The sequence below is a fragment of the Trypanosoma brucei genome (genome assembly GCF_000002445.2).
Source record: "Trypanosoma brucei brucei TREU927 chromosome 11 chr11_scaffold01 genomic scaffold, whole genome shotgun sequence".
NCBI classification, from domain to species: domain Eukaryota; phylum Euglenozoa; class Kinetoplastea; order Trypanosomatida; family Trypanosomatidae; genus Trypanosoma; species Trypanosoma brucei.
In genome coordinates, this window is record NT_165288.1 from 1,068,749 (window position 1) to 1,089,858 (window position 21,110).

At 44.1% G+C, this 21,110-nt stretch overlaps 6 protein-coding genes across 6 annotated transcripts, besides 34 other annotated features; all 6 read left to right on the forward strand.

Moving 5' to 3' along the window:
- Positions 1–147: 147 nt before the first annotated feature.
- Positions 148–175: a microsatellite.
- Positions 176–1,360: 1,185 nt separating this feature from the next.
- Positions 1,361–1,399: a sequence feature (A-rich).
- Positions 1,400–1,431: 32 nt separating this feature from the next.
- Tb11.02.1190 (hypothetical protein, conserved) lies at positions 1,432–2,979 on the forward strand (the record flags this gene model as incomplete). Its single annotated transcript, XM_823359.1, has 1 exon — positions 1,432–2,979. One exon carries the CDS (start codon positions 1,432–1,434, stop codon positions 2,977–2,979), a length of 1,548 nt encoding a protein of 515 aa, XP_828452.1.
- A 74-nt stretch (positions 2,980–3,053) lies between these two features.
- Positions 3,054–3,073: a microsatellite.
- Positions 3,074–3,943: 870 nt separating this feature from the next.
- Positions 3,944–3,968: a sequence feature (AT_rich).
- A 164-nt stretch (positions 3,969–4,132) lies between these two features.
- Positions 4,133–4,162: a sequence feature (AT_rich).
- A 108-nt stretch (positions 4,163–4,270) lies between these two features.
- Positions 4,271–4,304: a microsatellite.
- An 81-nt stretch (positions 4,305–4,385) lies between these two features.
- Positions 4,386–5,768, forward strand: Tb11.02.1200 (hypothetical protein, conserved; the record flags this gene model as incomplete). Its single annotated transcript, XM_823360.1, has 1 exon — positions 4,386–5,768. One exon carries the CDS (start codon positions 4,386–4,388, stop codon positions 5,766–5,768), a length of 1,383 nt encoding a protein of 460 aa, XP_828453.1.
- A 348-nt stretch (positions 5,769–6,116) lies between these two features.
- Positions 6,117–6,148: a microsatellite.
- Positions 6,149–6,481: 333 nt separating this feature from the next.
- Positions 6,482–6,508: a microsatellite.
- A 66-nt stretch (positions 6,509–6,574) lies between these two features.
- Positions 6,575–6,609: a sequence feature (AT_rich).
- Positions 6,610–6,718: 109 nt separating this feature from the next.
- Positions 6,719–6,779: a sequence feature (A-rich).
- A 54-nt stretch (positions 6,780–6,833) lies between these two features.
- Positions 6,834–6,870: a microsatellite.
- Positions 6,871–7,087: 217 nt separating this feature from the next.
- Positions 7,088–7,170: a sequence feature (T-rich).
- Positions 7,171–7,363: 193 nt separating this feature from the next.
- Positions 7,364–7,420: a microsatellite.
- A 152-nt stretch (positions 7,421–7,572) lies between these two features.
- Positions 7,573–7,651: a sequence feature (CT-rich).
- Positions 7,652–7,706: 55 nt separating this feature from the next.
- Positions 7,707–7,739: a microsatellite.
- A 102-nt stretch (positions 7,740–7,841) lies between these two features.
- Positions 7,842–7,929: a microsatellite.
- A 23-nt stretch (positions 7,930–7,952) lies between these two features.
- Positions 7,953–7,993: a microsatellite.
- A 53-nt stretch (positions 7,994–8,046) lies between these two features.
- Positions 8,047–8,094: a sequence feature (A-rich).
- A 133-nt stretch (positions 8,095–8,227) lies between these two features.
- Positions 8,228–8,258: a sequence feature (AT_rich).
- A 27-nt stretch (positions 8,259–8,285) lies between these two features.
- Positions 8,286–8,321: a microsatellite.
- Positions 8,322–8,391: 70 nt separating this feature from the next.
- Positions 8,392–8,422: a microsatellite.
- Positions 8,423–8,472: 50 nt separating this feature from the next.
- Positions 8,473–8,530: a microsatellite.
- A 62-nt stretch (positions 8,531–8,592) lies between these two features.
- Positions 8,593–8,693: a sequence feature (A-rich).
- Positions 8,694–8,800: 107 nt separating this feature from the next.
- Positions 8,801–8,820: a microsatellite.
- Positions 8,821–9,247: 427 nt separating this feature from the next.
- Positions 9,248–9,439: a sequence feature (CT-rich).
- Positions 9,440–9,769: 330 nt separating this feature from the next.
- Positions 9,770–12,994, forward strand: Tb11.02.1210 (leucyl-tRNA synthetase, putative; the record flags this gene model as incomplete). Its single annotated transcript, XM_823361.1, has 1 exon — positions 9,770–12,994. The coding sequence occupies one exon, from the start codon at positions 9,770–9,772 to the stop codon at positions 12,992–12,994; it is 3,225 nt and encodes a 1,074-aa protein (XP_828454.1).
- Positions 12,995–13,098: 104 nt separating this feature from the next.
- Positions 13,099–13,124: a sequence feature (AT_rich).
- Positions 13,125–13,585: 461 nt separating this feature from the next.
- Positions 13,586–13,610: a sequence feature (AT_rich).
- A 368-nt stretch (positions 13,611–13,978) lies between these two features.
- On the forward strand, positions 13,979–15,292 carry Tb11.02.1220 (proteasome regulatory ATPase subunit 2; the record flags this gene model as incomplete). The annotated part of the gene is made up of 1 exon (XM_823362.1): positions 13,979–15,292. The coding sequence occupies one exon, from the start codon at positions 13,979–13,981 to the stop codon at positions 15,290–15,292; it is 1,314 nt and encodes a 437-aa protein (XP_828455.1).
- Positions 15,293–16,066: 774 nt separating this feature from the next.
- On the forward strand, positions 16,067–16,987 carry Tb11.02.1230 (NADH-cytochrome b5 reductase, putative; the record flags this gene model as incomplete). Its single annotated transcript, XM_823363.1, has 1 exon — positions 16,067–16,987. The coding sequence occupies one exon, from the start codon at positions 16,067–16,069 to the stop codon at positions 16,985–16,987; it is 921 nt and encodes a 306-aa protein (XP_828456.1).
- A 1,086-nt stretch (positions 16,988–18,073) lies between these two features.
- On the forward strand, positions 18,074–18,796 carry Tb11.02.1240 (hypothetical protein; the record flags this gene model as incomplete). The annotated part of the gene is made up of 1 exon (XM_823364.1): positions 18,074–18,796. The coding sequence occupies one exon, from the start codon at positions 18,074–18,076 to the stop codon at positions 18,794–18,796; it is 723 nt and encodes a 240-aa protein (XP_828457.1).
- Positions 18,797–18,830: 34 nt separating this feature from the next.
- Positions 18,831–18,886: a sequence feature (T-rich).
- Positions 18,887–19,037: 151 nt separating this feature from the next.
- Positions 19,038–19,061: a microsatellite.
- An 885-nt stretch (positions 19,062–19,946) lies between these two features.
- Positions 19,947–19,987: a microsatellite.
- A 112-nt stretch (positions 19,988–20,099) lies between these two features.
- Positions 20,100–20,139: a sequence feature (CT-rich).
- A 306-nt stretch (positions 20,140–20,445) lies between these two features.
- Positions 20,446–20,577: a sequence feature (T-rich).
- Positions 20,578–20,686: 109 nt separating this feature from the next.
- Positions 20,687–20,749: a microsatellite.
- Positions 20,750–20,850: 101 nt separating this feature from the next.
- Positions 20,851–20,908: a microsatellite.
- Positions 20,909–21,110: the final 202 nt, after the last annotated feature.

A 21,110-nucleotide genomic window follows, 5' to 3' on the forward strand; every position in this document is an offset into this window, starting at 1 on the left:
TTTAATATTTAGTACTCAGTTGTTTCTTTTTCTCTAAATAAAAGAATATATATATTCTTTGTTATACCCTCCTCCTACTATTGTATTTTGGCCCCTTTAGTTTCGCATTCTTCTGGACGTGTGCTTAGACAAAAGAGTATCCATGTGATATATATATATATATATATATATATATGCGTTCGTGTGTGTGCTTCTGTTCATGCGAGGGGTAATTTGATCGTTTCCTCTTCTCTTTATCCTTCAACCAATTTGACCTATTCTTTCTTTTTCTTCACGTGGTCACGTTAAGCTTTAGAGGTATCGACATCCCGCCTCTTTGCCTGCAGAAGTAAAAAGAAATTGCACCTGTGGCAGGCCAGCACGAAGAACTGAAGCACTGTCGTGTGTGTAATATCAGTTGGGGTTTCAGTGGTGTAGGCAGAGTGAGGCATAATACAAATATTGTGAGGGAATTTGCCATATTATTCGACATCAGACAGAGGGGAAAGTCAAACAAAGGGAAAAGTACGAGTACATAGATGATCATTCCTGTTCGGTGTTTCACATGCGGCAACGTTATTGCAGACAAATATCTGTTGTATCTTGACCTTGTTGCTGAGGGCTCGTCAGAAGAAGCTGCATTGGATGCTTTCAACCTTTGGCGGTTCTGCTGCCGCCGCATGTTTCTCACACATGTGGACTTCTCCGATCTCTTGCTGAAATATAACCCGGCTGACTCCAGTGTTGCGGTGTAAGCGAAAGAAGCCGTTATGAGCGCAAGGTTGAGAGGGGGGGGGTTGAGATATATGCGCGTGCCACCTGCCTTTTGTTTGTTTTGATTTGAATAAGCTCTTCGGTTTGAGAGGGGTGGTGGGGAAATTACATGTGCATGCAAAGAAAGTGAAGGGTATATATGTGTGTGCGTGTGTTATGCATCACGTTCCATGAAATACTCGCAGTTTGTGGGACATGTTCAACTCTCCAGTTTTATTGACTCCATTCCTTACTGTCCCTGACTAACGTGTGTGTCCTGCTCGTTATTATGCTGCGCTTTATCTTCTCCTGTTTTTTTTTTAAAAAAAGACACATGCACGAAAAAAAAAAGGAAAATGGTGTAGGGCGCGGAGTAAAAGTTTATGTCTTGTCCACTCGAGTTTGTATTTTTTGTGTTTTATCGCCGCATTTTGAATTCTTTGGTCACCATAATGGTGCACTCACTTCCTCCCGGCATTATGCTTTCTCTTTTCCTTGCCCTTTTCTCATTTCTCAGTTTGTTTAGTTAATTACTCACTCCCTCTAGGTTTATTTACACAGATTAGTTGCGGTTACCTCCCACTGCCTGCTGCGTCCGTTGTCAGCACCACCGCTGCAGTGTTCTATCAAAAAAGAGAAAAGCAAAAAAGAAAAGAAAAGAAAAGAACGAAGTTGTGACAGGTTAGCAAACATACAAATATGGTAGGGCAAACCCAATCGACAAAAGTGTTGTCGTCCTCAACGTCTCAAGTTGGTCGAGCACGTGTTGACCCTAAGCGAAGGTACGGCTTCGCAAATGCCGTGGCAAAGGGTTCGTTGGCACGACGCGTGGGTGTAATGAGCGAAAGTGAGCTTTGCAACATCCGCCACATCCTTACTGCTGATGAAGACAGCTACAACGCATATCGCCGCCATGTGGATGAACAGCGGGCGGAAGCATCGAAGGCACGTGTTGCTGACTGGCCTGATACTCTCCAAGCTAAGCAGGAAGCATTTTTACGCCTCCGTGAACAGGAAAAGAAAGAGGAGGAACGCCGCAAAGCAATGCTGATTGAGTTGAGTGGCCAACACCAGGAAGAGGAAAGGAAACAAAAGCAGGCACATATGGCGATGAAACTGCTTCAGGAAGACCCACGTAGCCATCATGTGCGTAGTCTTATTCTGCTGGACGAAGCGATAAAGGACCGCGATGCGCAGCTTGCCGTGAAGGCGCAGGTTAAGAAAGCGGAGGAAGAACAACAGAAGAGGGAGCAGGAGATACTTATGAGCGGGGCGCACGATCACATATTGAAGGAGCAGCAGGAGAAGTATGACCGCATCGCCCGTGAAGTAGATCTCAAGAATAACCACCTTCAACAGATGATGTTCCAGATTGCTGAGAGAAAGAAGCTGAAGGCCTTGAGCAAGGATGACGCGATTGAGGCCAAGCGTGCAGCAGAGGAGGAGGAGCAGGAAAATTTGGAAGAGTTCATGGACATGCGGAAGAAGATGGCAGAGGTGGACAAATACAATCGAAGTATAGCGAAACCACCGCTTTCTAAGCATGGTCGCCTCCTGGAACGCATCAAACGCGACGAACTTGAGGAGAAGGAGCACTCAAGACAGGAACAGGCCCTTGAAGAGGCCAAGAAGGATATTAAAGCACGGATTGAAAGGAAGCGGGAATACTTTGAGAGGGCCAAGGAAATCAGCCACAAAGCGTTTGAAGCGGAGCACCGTGCGACGCAGCAAATTGCACAAACCCAGGACGTGTTTGAGAAGCGGTGGACTGATATGGTTGGTCGTATGGCTGCTGACGATGACGCGCGCAAGCAGCAAATGGTAGAGGAGCGGCGGCGCAAGGCAGAAGAATTGCGTCGCAGGACGATGGGTGAGGTGGAGCCAGAGGTGCTTCCAGAAAACATCCGTAAGGCACAAACACACCGTGCTGGCTTCATGGACGATGAGGAGGCACGGGCTTATCAATTAGAGATGCGAAAGCACCCGGAGAGGGTGCGGATGGAACAGCGGTTAGAAGCGGAGCGGCTGCGCAGAGAGGCGGAATTGCTGCAACACATCCACAAGCTGCAAGCGGAGGAGAGAAAGGAGAATGAGCGACGTGAGGAAGCAATGGAATTGGAAGCGCAGCGGTTACTGGAGGAGGCAGTAAAGGAGGATGAAGAGCGCTATAGGGCATATGTGGAGTCGCAGTTACCAGCCAACATGAATCCTTACCTGCGTCAGAAAGCAATGGAGTTGCACGTGTAAGAAATTATGTAACACTTGCTTCCCATCCTCTCTTTTGACACAACACGGAGGAGCCGCGAGACAATACGCAAGCCAAGTGAAGTGAAGTGAAGTGCATTAGAGCGGGTGTGCGTGCACTTACACGTTCGTGTGAACCTGCGACGGAAGTTATGGTATGTATGTGTGTATGTGTATTTTTCATTTTTTGTTTTTTGTTATGGTGGTGACATATATAGAGTAGTGCAAAAAACAACACTAAAAAGAAAGGTGGATGAGGGAGGTTGTGCGAGGTAAATATGAGAAGAACAGGTGTAGAATTGGATTGACTGTTGTGTTTTCGTGTTTACCGGTGGTTCCGATCGATACCTCGTGCTTCTCCTCTAGGCGATTATGGGAAGAAAGACAATGGATCGAAAAGAACAACGGAGACAGAAAAAAACAACAACAACTCGAGAACGGCACAAAGAAAAAGTAGAAAAAGAGGACGGTTTCGACCAAGGGCGCCTCATGCGCCCAATATTGAATGTTGAGCTAGATGTATCTGTACTGGTCCAATCGTGGGCCCCCTTTTACCGAAGCCGCTGCTGTTTTTGTGGTTTCGTTTCCTTTTAGAGTTGGGTAGTTTATCTTGCTGCTCTCCGTCATTTTAAAAGGAAAACGAACAAGCCAAAGAAAAAAAGGGGAAGGATTTCTTACAGGCAGCATCGCCTGAAGGGGGAAACGAGTTGCGCCGCGAAGGCCCATGGCCCCATCCGTACGTTTGTTTTCTGTCGGACCACCATGGCTTTCTTTTTTTTTTAATTTTTGTTCTCTCTCACTCCCGTGCCCCTATTGTTATTTCAAATGATGTGTTTCACTCCCAAATGGATCGATGGCAGCCCTTGTTCAAATTATTTGCATAATAATGATACCAAAAACCTCCCTTATTTTTCTCTTCTCTTGCATTCCTTTGATTTGAATGTTGCATATTCTTTTCACCCCCTTCAAAAAAAAAAAAATAATAATAATAACAATAACTGAAATAAAGAAGGCAACCCGTATTTAAACTACTACAGGAACAGCATTTATTGCACTCGCTCTCATTTGAGTGGTTTGCCGTGTGGCTGGTCAGTTGTTGTAGCTTTGTGGAATCACACTTTGCTGTGGAAGGTGGGAGTGTGACAGTGACTGAAAGAAAAATAAAATAAAAATTTCAAAAATAAAAGAAGGCGGTGCCACATTTCGACAACAAATTGGGGAAAAGAAAGGACATTTCTGATTTTGATTTCAGCAAGTGATCGAAAGTAATTGCGGTAAAGGGGGAAGTCGGCCAATATACACGCATATATATATATATATATATATATTCGTTTGCTTTCTTCGCGGAAATTAGAGGCACTATCATACGGCAGTGGGAGGGACCTAGTGAAACTTCTCTCGCGCACTTCATGATCCGTTGGGACCATGGGGGGTTGGTAACGTCCCCCGCAACTACTGCAGCAAGTGCAGGGATGGGCTGCGAATATCCTTTTCACCAGGATAATAACCAAACGAGCATATATCCCTCACCACCACCAGGCGTCACTGGGGAGCCGCAAAATATCAGCACGGCGACAAGAGTAAATGATGTAGGGGGAGGGGCTGTGGAAGCTCCACACAATATTCCTGCTGGAGCACCATCATCCAACCGTCATCCGTTGGCAGAGAGCGGTGCAGGGCTTCCTTTCCGCTTTTCACAAAGGGGGTTACCGCCCCATTCCACGCATTTTGTGGATCCGTACAGTCACAACTATTCGATGTACAACAGTTGTGGCCCACCGCCATCCTCAGTAGGTTACCAACGGTTATGTGGTGGGGCCCCACCTCCTCTACAATTCCGCTCAGGGTCTTCACAGATGTGGCATACTACGGTGATGGTTCCCACCCAACACTGGGGAGCGGTTGGTTATTTCCCTGCAATAGTTACCCGTCCCTCGCAACTGAATTTTTCCGGTTCATATGATCCAGTGGCGTGGTCGGGCCCACCGAGCTATCCTGGGCAATTTGCAGCGGGTAATCGCCGTCAGTTGGGTCAACAAGAACAGTATCGGCAACCGTACTCTAACTACCATAACCGACCACAACCTCACCGCCAAATGCATGCACAACCACCATATATGGCTCACCGTATGACGGTAAATGCAGTTACGTATGGCTTTGGGGATCCTACACTGGGGGTTTACCGCACCTCTGCTGATGGGTGGAAATACCGCGGGGCATATGGTGGTGGACGGCGCCCTTCACCTCCATTCCAAGCGATGGTCACTCGACCACTGGTTTCTAGCAACGGACGCCGCAGGCGGGGGACTCACGCCAGAGCAAACATGGCTGGTGGCTGGGGAGATTTGGATACCTACGACTTATATGCGTTTGAGGCCGGTGAAAACCTTGATGTGGATAATATGTCTTATGAGGAGTTGTTGGAGCTCACAGAGCGTCTCGGAATGGTGGAGCGTGGTGTGCAACCCGCGAGACTGAACGAACTGCGTGTTGTGATTACACCTACTCACGTGAAGCAACAATTAGAATCCGATAGGATGGTAGCTGGCCGTAATGGGCTCGTTAAGGGGGGTGCAAATATTGACCAGGAGGAAAAGGAAGCAAATGAGAAAATGTGCGAGGAAGATCCAATCAAATGTTGTATTTGTCTAGATGGCGTCCTAGTTGGACAAACGGCCACGCGAATGCCTTGCTGCCGAAACTTTCTTCACGCGTCGTGTGCCGCTCCATGGTTCGAGTCACACTTCCGTTGCCCAATCTGCAAGTCTGATATCCGTGGCGGCGATCATTAGCTATTTTTGTTCGACCGTCATGCTACCCAGTTGCAACACCTTCTCGCTCTTGTCACTTTGCAGTGCAATGGCTTGCGAGGGAAACAAAGGGAAAATGTAATGTGTTAAAAAGAGGGGAAAGGGAGTTGGGAACATGTTACTAAGGTTGTAACCCATTTTCACGGGTTCACTTTACTTTGCTTTGATTTTCTTCTCTCTCTCTCTCTCTCCTTTTTTTTTTCCACCGGTTGCTTTAATGAGTTTCCAAACTGCTGTTTTCCTACTCTACTAACCGCTTTCTTTCCCCCTCCTCCTCTCAAGGGAGTTTCGGTTGATAGGAGAAATTTCATTGCCCACCAATGACCGTCTTTATTATTATTATTATCATTATTATTATTATTTATACTCTTGTCGTTGCCGTTGGTGTTTTGCTTCCCTGTCTTCCCCTACCGTCACGCTAACTACTCTTCTGCATTATGGTCGTATGTAAAAGTGTCCGTAAAAAAAAAAAATAATAATGAAAGAAGGAGTACCGTAAAAATACAGCGCGATTTGTTTGTAAAAAAAGAAACAAAAAGATAAAGAAAGAAAGGATGTGTGCGTGTCTGTATTTGTGCGGAACGGACTAGTGGGAAAAGGGATCATGGGATGCAAAATGTTAGGGGAAGGGGGAGTGAGATGATATAAGTGAGGAAAAGAGAATCATGGTGGCGGTGAACACTGAAAGACGGTGATTTCTTTTCTTTTTCTTTTTTTTTTTTGGAACGTGCACGTTTTTTTTTCTTTTTTCTTTTTTGCTGATCGACGTTATATGATACGTATTCATGTAAATATATTTATTCATTTACATATTTATTTATATCTACATTAACCGAGGAAGTTGCTGTTGTTCATAAATGCCTCTCACGGGGAAAAGAACCGATGGCGGTGATGGGGAATGGAGGTTAACAAAAGGGGGATTGATGTCCGGGGAAAGGAAAAGAAAAGAATAAAAAAATTAGAAAAAAAAGAGAGGAAATAAAATAAGAAAAGGGAGTTAAGAAGGAAGGAGGAAACACAAATGTTGAACAGGAAAAGAGACTATTCTATATATATATATATATATATATATATATATATATATTAAAGAAGGGAGCGTTGGATGAGAGGCGCGTATTTATATAAAATGTAAAAAGCAAGCGCGGAGAAAAGAATTTAGCGGTTACTAAGAAAGCATGCGTGCGTGTTTAAAAGAAGAGAGAAGGAAGTGAAATAATAATAAGAAAAAAAAACGAAAAATTAAGACCCGAGTTCCTCCCGCTTCCCTCACCGCGAACCAAATGGTCCTTAACCCGTGTTCCTCTATTCTTATTTTTCCTTTTTCTTTGAAACTCCTTACAATTCTTTTTGTTTCGTTTTTGTTCTTTTCTTTTTCTCTTTTTCCCGGTTACCCTCTGCGGTTTATTTACCTACATTTTATGTTTATGTTTGTGCTTGTTTTTTTTTTCTTCCCTTCCCTCATGATTCGATGACCTTATCCTTTTCTTTTCGGTTGTTGGTTTGTGTTCTTTTTTTTTGTTTTTGTCGCCTTCTTCGTATTAGCTTTTCTTGAAGGTGCTTGTGTTTTGTTCGCGGTGTTCTTTTTTTTCTTTCTTCCTTTTTTTTTCTTTTTTTCTTTTTCTTTTTTTTTTTTTACAATTAGTTTGTTTGTGTCTTTGGGTTTACTCCAGTTTTCACTTCTTCCTTTTCTCCTCATATTACTTACTTCTGTTCGTCTTTTTTTTTTCTTTTTTGTTACTGTAAGTGTTTACTCTGCTAGCGATAAGCTGACAGTAACTTCTCGCCCCTTACTCTCCCTGTTTCTCCCTTTTTTTTCATTTTTATTTATTTATTTGTTTGCCTACTTACTTCTTTCTTACTTTTTTAGATAAGTTTCCCTCGGCGTATATGTCTGTGTGCGTTGCTACTGCTGTGGAGGGGATTTTTATTTTTATTTTTTTTCTTTTTGTTATTATGAGTACAAGAGGGAGCTTAAAGAAAAAGTGAAAGATGCATATGTGGTTTTCCACACACTCAGAGTGAATGACTGAAGTGGTGGTTGTATGAAATACACAAATATATACGTATATATAAATATATATATTTCTTTATGTATTCATACATATATTCACATATTTACATATTTTTATATAAATGTGTGTATTAATAATGATACTACTAGTAGTGATATATATGTTTATATGTATTTATTTATATATATTTATGTACTCGTGTGTGCCCTTATGCTTACGTAGGATAACAGATACATATGCACACAAACAAGAAAAGAAAAAAAAGAAGAAAAAGAGAAAAGGAGGAAAGAAGAAAATGAACATTTACACCCCAGTGCTTTCCTGTGGATTTGTTCTTAATCGAACACACTCCCTCAAATCCCCCCCGTTTTTTTATATATTGAGTAAAAGCTGCCTCTTTTCTTTTTCTTTTTTTTTTCGTAATGATTGTTTTATTTAAAATATAAAAACTAATATTTTTGTTTTTGTTTCATTTTTGCCTCTTTGAGGAAGGGAAGGAAAGGGAAGGAGGGGAGAAGGGAGGACTCACGAGGGTGATTGAGGGGAGTTCTACAAAAAAAGTTGATTTTTGGCAGGGTGGCATTTCGTTAAAATTTTTTTATTTTCTTTTTTCTTTTTTTTTTTGCTTCGGTGTGGTGAAGGGCGATGATGGAGCTGACGTGGATTTACCCACGTTTATCTCTTTTTCTTTCTTTCCTTCTTGTTTCGTTTTTGTTTCGTTTCGTTGTGTTTGTGATTGTGCTTGTGTCTTACTTGCGTGTCATAATTTGTGAAAAAGAAGGGGTGGGGTTTGTAAGGAAAGGAAAAAGGAAAAAAAATTAGAAATAAAAATAGAAGGGAAGGGAAGAAAAGAGGGAAAAGAAATAAATGAATAACAAAGGGGGAAAGGAATGAAGGTATTGCAGGAAGTTAAGTTGTAGGTGTTTGTTGGGTGGTCGGTAACAGAAATAAAAACGAAAAGAATCGCACATTTTTTTAAAAAAATTTCGAAACGATCATCGAATATATATATATATATATATTATGCCGAAAGAAAAGATTCATTCTCCCCGTTTTCATATCTAATTTTCATTATTATTACTATTATTGTATATTGACTTTTTCTTGCTTTCCTTCCCCTGGGCATTATGTTGTTTGCCGTCGTCGTAATTCTTAAGGGAATGTGGTCAACCACTCACGCCCCCCTTCTTAGCATTTTTTTTTTGTTTCACCACCCTTTCCTCAAATCCAGGAACAAAAAATAACCGAAATAACCAAAACAAACAAACAATAAATGAGCGTATCGTCTCTATGAAAAGTTAAGCGGTGTCTTTTCTTTTTGTTTCGTCGCCGTCTTTAATTCATCCACCTTCTTTTTTTTTTCCTGCGGTTCCTCTTGTGATTGTGTGTCATATGAAGTGTTGGAATCTGAGGCACACTCTAAAAATCACGTTGTGGCAACTTCCATGGTTTTTTTTTCTCCCTTCGACTATCATATTCCCTTTTTATCTTGTTCTTTCTGCTTTTTTTTTCCTTTCCTTTTCTCTACGTTTTTTTTAGTTTAATTGGTTTTCTTTCGTGACTTTTTTTTTCCTTCTTTTAATGATGTTTACTGGTTTGTTCTGGCGCTTCTTATTATGCCCCTTTCTTTCTTTCTTGCTTCTGGTTTCCGCATCCGCTATTTGTACTTTTCTGCTACCGCCGTGAATTGCAAAGTTTCTTCCCTCTTTTTTTTTCCCCCTCTTCTGGTTTTTGTCCATCAACTTGTGTTTTAATTATTTTGTATTGTTGTTGTTGTTGGTTCTGATGCTTGACAAGCGGTTTAAGTCAAGCTATTGGTTATAATAGCCAACTGGCGGCAAGTAAACATATTCATCGCAACAGTGCTTTAAGGGGAGCAACATACTAAAACAAAATTTCCATAAGGTAGTAAGTGAATAAATAGGGGAATAATATAAAAGCATAAACTCGAAAAAAAAAAGAAAGAAACTCATGTCGACTGTACGACGTGATAGACTTGTAAGCATCGAAGCCGAGGCACAAGCACGATGGTCGAAGGAGAAAATTTACGAGTTGGATGCTCCACTAAAAGGTGAAGAAACGCAGCCGAAGTTTTTCACAACGTTTCCGTATCCCTACATGAATGGGCGGTTACATCTCGGTCATACCTTCTCCCTTACAAAATGTGAGTTTGCCACACGTTTCTGGCGGATGAAAGGGTACCGGTCGTTATGGCCATTTGGTCTTCATGTAACGGGAACGCCCATCGCTGCCTGCGCACAGAAAATAAAGTTGGAGATGGAACTTTACGGCAACCCTCCACAATTTCCCGCGGAGGTGGAGGACAAACCGTTGGAGAAGAAAGATGAGGTGGCTACAATTGGTCAACACAAGGGCAAGCGTGGTAAAGCAGGTCCTGCAAAACCACAATGGATTATTATGCGCACGATGGGGATCGAGGAGAGTGAAATACCAAAATTCGCCGATCCGCTGCACTGGTTTGACTTCTTCCCTCCACTCGCTATTCAAGACTTAAAGCGCCTTGGTTGCCATATTGACTACCGCCGCTCCTTCATTACGACGGACCGCAATCCGTATTATGATCGCTTCGTCTCATGGCAGTTCCGAAACCTTCGCAGCTCCAATTACCTCCACTACGGCAAACGATATTGCATTTACTCTCCACTGGATAAACAACCTTGTGCTGATCACGACCGAGCAAGTGGTGAGGGCGCCCTGCCGCAAGAATATACCGTTGTTAAGCTGAAGGTAAAGAATCCCCTGGAGCAGCCGGCACTTGCACCATTCAGCGAAATTATTGGTAATCGTTCAGTGATTCTTCCGGGGGCGACTCTGCGCCCGGAGACGGTCATTGGCCAAACAAACTGTTGGGTTTCTCCCAACTTCTCGTACATGGCATACAGCATTCTTAATGGCACTGGGGAGGAGGAGATTTACATTATGACTTCTCGGGCTGCGAGAAACCTTGCCTATCAGAACTTTACGGTGAACGGGAAAACTGGTGTGGACCCGTCGCCACTGTTTGAGGTGGATGGTGCCAAACTCATTGGTCTGCCGCTCTCTGCACCTTTGTGCCCGTACGATACGATTTACACACTTCCAATGCAAAGCATCATTGAGACAAAAGGTACTGGTGTGGTTATGTCCGTTCCGGCTGATAGCCCAGACGACTACATCAACTACGTGCAACTTGTGAACAAACCCGACTATCGGGCGAAGCTTGGTTTGAAAGACGAGTGGGTAGCTAATAAAATTGTTTCACTAATTGAGGTTCCAGGGGAAATGGGCCGTGAAAGTGCCAAATACATGTGTGAGAAACTGAAGATTAACGGCCCCAATGCCACGGATTTGCTTGAGGAGGCCAAGAAGGTAATTTATCAAGCTGGGTTCTACCAAGGCGTGATGATTGCTGGGCCATTCGCGGGTGAGAAGGTTTCCGCTGCGAAGGTGAAGACAGTGAAACTTCTGGAGGAGCAGAACGCCGCCATTCGTTACTACGAACCCGCGCGCATCGTCGTTAGTCGTTCAGGGGAGGAATGTGTTGTCGCCCTATGCGACCAGTGGTACATTGAATACGGCAAGGAGGAGTGGAAGGAGATGGTTATGCGGCACCTAAAGAACATGAACCTGGCTCCTGTCGTCCGCAATGGGTTCGAGGAGACACTCAATTGGCTTGCCGACTGGCCATGCAGCCGCAACTTTGGGCTTGGGACCAAGTTCCCCTCTGACGAAGGAGGGACAATGATTATCGACAGCTTGAGTGACTCCACCATCTATATGGCGTACTACACAATTGCTCACTTCTTGCACAAGGGGGCCGATGGTATTCACCGTCTTGACGCGCATCACGAAAATGCGCTTGGTGTGGAGCCGGAAATGTTCACAGATGAGACATTCGATTACATTTTCCGCGGTAGAGGCACACCGGAGTCCGTTCATGCTGTTAATGGTCTCCCCACAGAAGCGGCCGAAAAGATGCGGCGGGAATTTTTATATTGGTATCCTGTTGACCTCCGGTGCTCTGGGAAGGATCTCATTCAAAACCACCTAACGATGTTTCTCTATAATCATGCGGCGATTTGGCCCGACGACGAGAGCAAGTGGCCGCGATCGGTTTTCGCCAACGGTCACGTCCTCGTAGACAACGAAAAAATGTCCAAATCGAAGGGGAATTTCATGACATTAGAGGAGGCAATAAACGAATACGGCAGTGACGCAACTCGCCTGGCCTGCGCGGATGCAGGTGACACATTGGATGACGCGAACTTTGTCCGTGAAACCGCTACAGGATTTATTATGAAATTAACGACAGTAATTGATGGGTCGGAGGAGCTGTTGAAGAACAAAAGATCTCTGCGGGGCGGAGAGTTTAACATTTTTGATAGAATATTCAGCAACACCATTAATACTATCATCATTCGCGTGGAAAAGTACTACACAAATATGCAGTTCCGCAATGTGCTTAATGCGGCCTACCATGAGTTGTCTAACGAGTTCAGTCAGTACAAACTGAACTGTGACACGATGCAAATGCATGCGGATCTTGCTGAACGTTACCTCGAGGTGATAACACTCCTCCTCGCCCCTATTGCCCCCCACTTTTCAGAGTACATGTGGACGACTGTGCTTGGTCGAAAAACTTCTGTTGTACTGGAACCGTTTCCGAAGGTAACGGCCCCTGTCGAGTATGCCACACTTGTTGCGAGTCGCGTTTTGACAGATGTCGTGAAGGAGATCCGTGCGCAGGTAACGAAAGCACAAAAGAAACGTGGCCCCATCACTGAGGTTTGTGTGTACACTTCTGGTGCCTACTCCGAGTGGCAGGTGAAGGCGCTTGGGCTTCTACGCGAGTTGTATGAGGCCAACAACAAGTCATTTCCCGCAGAGTTCTCGAAGGCTGTGATGGCGCGGCGGCAGGACTGGATGACAAAAGATATCCTTCCCGATGTGATGGCTTTTGTTTCTTTCACCAAAATGAACGTGGAGCAGTACGGGGAGGAGGCGCTAGCATCAACTCCAGCAATTAACGACATGGAAGTATTGAAGGAGGTACATGCGAGCGTATGCAAGTTATCAGGTGTGCCAACGGTACATATTCTATCCAATGAAGACGAGACGTACACAGAACATCGTGTGGCACGTAAGAAGTGCCGTCCGGGTGAGCCTTCCGTAGCCTTTCCGGACAAGAAGGCATGAGTTGATTTTTCATAAGGTTTGTTGAGAATACACCATTATAACGCGTGCCCTTGCAAGCTTGTGAAGAGACGAAAAGCCAAAAGGGAAGGTTGAAAACAGGAGTGAATAATATATATATATTTTTTTTTTTCTGGGGAATCTGGAAGGGGGATGAGGACATGTGTCAATACTGATCAAGGGAGGTGAGGTCGGTGAAGCTCTAGTTTTTCCCCCTGACTTATAACCTTTAAAAGAAGGATTTCCCTTATGTTATTTCGTGATGCGTGAGTGTATAGATGCGCGTGATAAAATGTTTGATGAGAGAAGGGAGCTGACATGTTTGCTATCGTGTCAAAAGGAGGGGAAAAGGGTTACATTTTCCCCTCCTTTTGTCTTTGGTTGTGCCCGGTAGTGCTCACACAAATCTCATTTTTGTTTTCTACATCGTCCCGTTCTCCACTTATCCTGCATTTTGGCGTGCTGCCATCTGTGCACCATCGCATCCCGCAGTGCGAAAGCCACTTCAACTCCTTTCCCCATTTTCCTCCTGCGCTGCTGAATGTGCATTCGTAAGAGAAGGCAACGTGGCTTTCATGTTTTTATCGCGAAAACAATATATATATATATATATTTATTTGTTTATTCATTACTGAATTCCCGGATAATGCAACAATTGGTAATTGGTTATAGTTATAAATGAACTATTAAGGAGGTGGTGCTTTACCCTCACTCGCTGTCACTCTTCTTTGGTGTTAGTGTCAACGAAACGTCTTTTTTTAAAGTCGTAAACCCCATGCTAGTCACGTTTAACCGCTTCCTCTCCCCCCCCTTTCCCCTCGTATCATTCTTTAGGAAGGTGATTTGGCAACTATATTGTTGAAACCCCTCTTAGACGCTTCTACATTCCTTGTATTGAACGCATATTGCCGTCACTGCGGTAACTTCATTTAGTTACTTTCCTTTCTGTGCTTCTTTTTGTAGAACGCAGGTGCCGGTTTGAGAGGAATGGGGCAAGCAGGTGGGAAGGAGCAGAAGCGCCAACAGGAGAAATGGGAACCTCCGGTGGCGACGGATATTGGAAAAAAGAAGAAGCGTCATGGCCCTGATGCGGCGGCAAAACTGCCGAAGATATACCCCTCCAGGGCCTGCCTCTTGAAGCAACTACGTCTTGAGCGGTGCAAAGACTACCTATTGTTGGAGGATGAACTACTCACAATGATTACGTCGCAGTGGGACGCACAGGAAAATCTTGAGGAGGGTGCCATGTCACATTATGAAGCAGAACTAAGCAAAGTAGATGCTTTGCGTGGGATGCCACTCGAGGTCGGCACCCTTGAGGAGGTTATCGACGATACGCATGCCATAGTTTCCACAGCCGGCTCGGAGTACTACGTTGCGATGCTTTCGTTCGTTGATAAGGAAAAGTTGGAACTTGGTTGCAGCGTGCTACTCCATGACCGCTACCATAATGTTGTGGGACTTCTGGAGAGTAACACAGATCCGCTCGTAAGTGTCATGAAGGTTGATAAGGCACCGCAGGAAACCTATGCTGATATTGGCGGATTAGAGGATCAGATTCAGGAGATAAAAGAGGCGGTTGAGTTCCCTTTGTCACATCCTGAATTGTTTGATGAAGTCGGCGTAAAGCCACCGAAAGGAGTTATCCTCTACGGTGTCCCAGGCACTGGTAAGACTTTGCTCGCAAAAGCTGTGGCAAATCAAACGAGTGCCACGTTCCTGCGTGTGGTGGGGTCTGAACTTATTCAAAAATACTCCGGTGAAGGACCCAAACTCGTCCGGGAATTGTTTCGTGTGGCTGAGGAAAACAGTCCGTCCATCGTTTTTATCGATGAAATTGATGCAATCGGGACAAAAAGGTACGATACAGACAGCGGTGGCGCCAAAGAAGTGCAGCGTACCATGTTGGAGTTGCTCACTCAACTCGATGGATTTGATAGCTGTAATGATGTGAAGGTCATTATGGCAACAAATCGCATCGAAACATTGGATCCGGCGCTCATTCGTCCGGGCCGTATCGACCGGAAGATTGAGTTCCCGTTTCCCGATGAGAAGACAAAGAAGATGATTTTTGAGATTCACACGAGCCGCATGTCCCTAGCAGAGGATGTTGATCTGTCGGAGTTCATCCACGCAAAAGACGAGATGAGCGGGGCTGATATCAAAGCCATTTGTACCGAGGCTGGTCTCCTGGCCTTGCGCGACCGGCGCATGAAAGTATGTCAGTCCGATTTCGTAAAGGGAAAAGAAAATGTGCAATACCGCAAGGATAAGGGTCGCTTCTCCAAGTTTTACCTTTAGCGGCGTGGTCGGGAATGAGTTGTGTGGGAGGCGGGATGGGTGTAAAAGTCATGCAAAGCACAGGGAAAGGCCACAATTCCATATGTGTTTCGACTTTTCTAGTGGCCGCTCGTTCCCTTTAAACTCGTTTCCCTCACTGTCCCGCCTACACCAAAGGTTGTGGAGTGCCTTTTCTCCCATAATCCCCTCATTTATTACTTCCCTCTGATGAATCTGACAGATGTTGAGTGAATACAGGACTGTGTGTGCGCATGTGTAGTTGGGTTATATATGCGTCCGCACCGTGAAGAGAAACGACGAGACCGTTGATGTTTCTGGTGTCATGAAACGTACAAAATGATGATTTCCCCCCCTTTCATCTTCTGACACCTTGCGCAGTACATTTTCAGCGTTTCTATGCATATTACAAATATGTGGGGCAAGTAAAACCGTTTTCTTTTTGTTGGTTCTGTTTTGCACTACTTTGCGGTATATCGTCTCCCCGTCTTGTTGTTCCCTTTATTTTGCATTCGCCACAAACGCGGCCTTTGGTTTCCACAGTAGACACGCAAAATACAATCAGTAAATAAAAAGGTAGCGCAGAGGCGACAGGTGGCACTGACAGTTTGCCACTTTTAACGCACTTGTCTCTGCAAGATAGCAGGGAGGCTGTTATCTTTCTTTTCGGTTGAAGCTGTTTTTTTTTTTTTGTTCTATAGGTGTATTTATATTCTTTTTTTGTTATTATTATCGTTACCCTTGGAAGACAGCCAATCACTTTGTTGAGTCGCAGGAATGATGCTCGCAGTTATCGTAGCTTTTGCGGTCATTTTTTTTGTTACGTTGGCTCTTGCCGGCCGGGGGCTTCTTCCTTTTTATCGTTATCCTCCCATCGCCCTCAACCCAGACGTATATCAGTCGTTCAAACTTGTGAAGAAAACTCGCGTGACGCATGATTCTTTCATTTTTCGCTTTGCCCTCCACGCCTCGCATCAATGCCTTGGTTTACCGACGGGTCACCACATTCGGTTCCGTGTCGCGTCCAAACACAACTTTACGGGCACCCCACAAGTTGTTCAGCACTCTTACACTCCCATTTCATCAAATGACGACAAGGGATTCGTGGATTTCCTTGTGAAAATATATTACAAGGGCTCCAATCCGGCATTCCCCAACGGTGGGCGGCTCTCACAACATCTTGACAGTTTGTCCATTGGTGAGGCTGTGGAGATGTTGGGCCCAGTGGGGAAGTTTCAGTACATGGGAAACGGTGACTATACGGTGGAGATGGGTAAGGGAGAGGTAAAGCGGCAGCATGTAGCTGGTTTTGCAATGGTTGCTGGTGGTACAGGGATTACACCAATGATGCAAATTATTCATGCCATACTTAAATCACCTGAGGATCCCACGCGGCTTTGGTTAGTCTATTCCAACCACACAGAAGAGGACATTTTACTGCGGGATGCACTAGCCGAGGCATGTAAGGACCCGCGTGTGAAGGTATGGCACACTCTCACTCGCAGTGCCCCCCCGGATTGGGCGTATGGAAGAGGGCGTGTTAACGAAGAGATGCTTCGCACTCACCTCCCCCCACCGCAGCTGGAGGAGGGCTCAGTAACCGTATTGTTATGTGGTCCCCCGCTTATGCTTCAGGACGCAGTGAAGCCAAACCTGCTCAACATTGGGTACTCACAAGACAATATATTTACCTTTTAATGAAACGTTCAGTAGGGTTTGTTGTTGGTGTTGTTGGGGGCAAAGGGAGCGTCGCAAATTCAAGTGCTCTAGCGGACGAGTGTAAATAATATGAACAATAAAACACAACCGAGCACGTGCCAACAAATGGTGGCACGCATAGCCAGTTGGCACAAAGACTGCACTGGAGCTGCTCCCTTGTGCATCGTCTCTCCATAATCCCCTTCTTCGGTCGTAATCATGCGACGCAAATTTACAATAACAAATTAATCAGCTCAGTGAGGTTAAGGCACCGAGACACATTTCTGTACAGTTGTTACAACAGGTGGAATGAATGAGGAATGAGGGAGAGGGGATCAGAAAAGTACTCAACTGTGGTTGCTTGTCGCGGTGTTTCGTGCAGCTTTCTTTCAGTGAAGAAATGGTTATCGTACGATCGTATTTTACCCCACATACACTCCGTTTTCTTGCCTTAATATGATACGGTGTGGAAGCAAAACTCTGACAGTGATTTCCCCTCGCTCGTGTATTTTACCCGTCGTAACGAAATGATATTTTCCGTGCTCTCTTTTCTTCTTTTCACCGCCAGGCCGCAGAGACGGTTAGGTTTGGGAGTGATACCGTTTTGTTTTTTTTTGTTTTTTTTGTAAAGGAGAGAATAATAAAGACAAAGTGTTCTGTAACCTTCCTCTTTTGTGTGTGGAAAAATAAAAGAGGATACAAAGAGGGGAGAGAGGCGTATAGTCATCAAAGTTCCCGAGCGGGAAGAGAAGAAAAGGGGGAAAAAGTAAAGGGACAGGAAAAGAGGTCGAAATACTCGTTCGTCTACAGTCTTTGCCTTCTTTCAGCTGTGACTGAAGCGGGGAACTCAAGTACACTTTTATTTGGGTGGGGGAAGTGAGAGTAGGTTCTCTAAAAAAGAATTTAACGTCCGCTGCGTCACACACACACACACACTCATATACATATATAGGAAACTAGGGGGAAAAGGTAAGAAGAAGGGAGTAGGTAATTGTAAACGATAAGAGCCTGTCAAAAGGTACAGGTAAATCGACAGAAACAAACAGTAGGGACACATTTTCACTTCCAACCGACCCAAATACATATATGGAAACGAAAGAGAGTTGCAGGGAGCAGGACCCTGACGTGGTGTGTGGACAGGAAGAAGCACAAACCCCTGAAGCCACATGTGGGGAAGAAGCGACAGAAACACAAGAGGCGCCCGAGGCTACAGAAATGAAAGGAGAGGAACAACAGGACGACAATCCTTCGTGTGAAAATGAGGAAGCACAAAACGCCGGTGCTCCCCCTGATGAAGAGGAGGGAGACGTAACCGAACCCCCGGATGCAGCAGCCGGGTCCCATACGTCACAGGAAGCTGGAGTGAACTCCGTTACTGCTGAAGGGGGTTCCGCTTGCACTTCCCCAAAGGGCGTAAGTGTTACGGCACCTTCACCTACTGAAGACAATTTTCCGGATCGACAACCACAAATTCGACGGCGGTTGTCATGTGCAGGGCTGCGAATCGGGGAACACTCGCGTCAGGTCGATGAGGAATACGGTTATCCTCCGTCACATTATCACACACTTACTGTGAATTGCGGTGGTGCCAACGGGGATGGCGATAATATTAACTGTGGGCAACCCTTTGCTCCCATGGCGAGGGGAGTGGGACTTGTTGATCTTCCGTCCATGTATGCGAAAAAAGATAACGCTAATGGAGATGCCGTTCTCCCAGCCGCCTCACTGTTTGCGCATGGAAGCCCGGGGGAGGAATGGGAATCCACCTTCACCGTTAAGATGGGTTTACATGCCAATGATGATGACTGATTGAAATGGTGTTATTGTTCGCCCTGCGAGGTCCTTTCTTTTCATTTTCTTTCCTTTTGTTTTATTTTATTCTTATCCTTATTATTTTATACCATTGTTTTAAGCAGCAACTAGTTTACTCCGTTTTCCTCCTTTTTTTTTTTGCGTCTGTGTTTTGTAACACTATTGCTTGTAGGGTGAGAATGGGATATTCCGCTAAGGAGGGAGAGGGGTTACAAAAGAAGAAAAAAAAAAGAAAAGAATGGGATGGGATGGGATGGGATGGATGGATGAGAAGGGGGGGGACACAAATCCAACATAACCTGAAGAAGAGCGTACTTTTGCATGCGTATGTTTTTTTTTGTGTGTGTGATTATGTTGGATTTGTGTCCCCCCTCCCAATTCCTTTTTTGTTTTCAGTTTGCCTCCTTCCCGCTGCGAAGTGTGTAGTTATATTACGCCTCTATACCCTTTTTAAAATTTGACAGTTCCTTTTTTATTTTGATGATTTTCATTCTTCCGCTAATGATGGTGGGTGCAGCCGTTTGGTACGGTACAGTTTTTCTTTTTCGTTTTTTTTATTTCATGTATTTCCATCCCTTTTCCCCTTTTACACACATCCTTTTCTTTTTGTATTGCAATTGCACACATTTTGTTTCGTTTCATACTGGCGGCCGCAAGCACCCGCATGAGTACAGAAAAAAAAAAAAGACATATGTGGATGGGGCGGATGAAAAAGAAACTTGTCTCATATTTTTCACACGCATTTTCTTACCGTACGCATTGGTGAGAGTACACGTGTGTAAATTTATTGCCAGTGCGTAAGCAGTTGGTTGAAAGGAGATTTAAAAACAAAAAATGTTGGAGGTGGAAGGCGCAAAGAGATATGTTCTTGTGTGAAGAAGGAAGGTTGGAAAGAACAACATGGTTGATCCCATGACATGTAAATACACGCATATAGTAATAATCAAAAATAAAAAGAGGAAAAAAGAGGAAATGCAGCCACCTACGGTACATGAAGCACAGGGCGTATATGATAGTAAAACCAGAGACACCAGGCTGCACCCATCATTTTAAGTGTTCTCATCTTTGCCTTTTTTTTTCTTTTGCATGGCTTTACATCGCTGAATGGACTTTACCTAAATGCGGGAAAGTGTATGTATGAATCTGTATAAATAAATAAATAAATATAAATAAATATATATATATATATATTCGTGTGTGGGTGTGGGTAGGTGTGTGGGAGAGAAAGGAGGGGATTTCATGCGCATACATTTATATGTCTATGAAGTATGTGCGTGTGAAACAATTATTCCTTTGCTCCCTTTTTCTTCTTCTTCTTCTTTTGTCTTGTCTTCCTTTTTAATCGTTTGGGAAGCTAAGATACGATTGAGCCATGATAAGAAAAAAAAATGAATAGATGAGGGGAATAGACAGTGTAATTGCAAAAAGAAAAAAAAAGCAGGGGAAAAGCCTTTCCCTCTGTTCAACTTTATTTTTCTCCCCGTCGTCGCACTCTTCTTTTTCATTTCTTCGATTTTTTTTTCCAAAAAAAAAAATCCCCTTCTCTCTCATTTGTGCACCCCTTTCTAATTTACGAGAGTAACGTTGGGGGAGAAAAAGCATGAAAAAAAAAGATACGTGGGATCTTTCAATAATAATTATTGAGGGTTGTTGTTGTTATTATTATCCGTATCATTATTTTTGTTATTGCTTTTCCCCCGTTTGTCTCCTTTTCGTCTTCGCCTTTGTTGTAATTTATATTTCCCACGGTTTGTTTGTAATTGTTTTTTTTCTTTTTTGCCATCCCTTTAATCAGAAGCACCCACAACACCTTACCCGAAGTTTGGTAGGGGGGAAAAAAATGAAGGGATGTCAAGGCATTTGGCACATTTCGTAGACGAGCAGGAAAAGTCAAATAAAATGAAAAGAAATGGGATGAAGTGAAGTAAGGATGAAATGCAGCGAAGTGGATAAAAGCGGAGAAAGGAATGCGGGGGGAGAGTGGGTGATGTTTAATATTCGAGAAATTTTCTTGAAAACATGTGTGAATGAGTTGAGTTGATTGAGACGTTTTGATGTTTTTGCTGCTGTTGTTATTGTTGTTGTTGTTGTTGTTGTGTTTTGCTGTTGAATGTAAGTGACCACTGATTCGGAGTGCATACGGTTTTGGTCCTACCTTATGCTTTGTGTTGTCATGTGCGTTTTTTTTTTTTTTTGGTACCCTCTTCCCAATGTGTATGTTAGCGCGTGTACGGGCTTGAGCCACGTGGCTTGAAGATTTCGCCATGTGTTTCCCTCCTATTATTGTTATTTATGGAACTGTTCTTTTCCC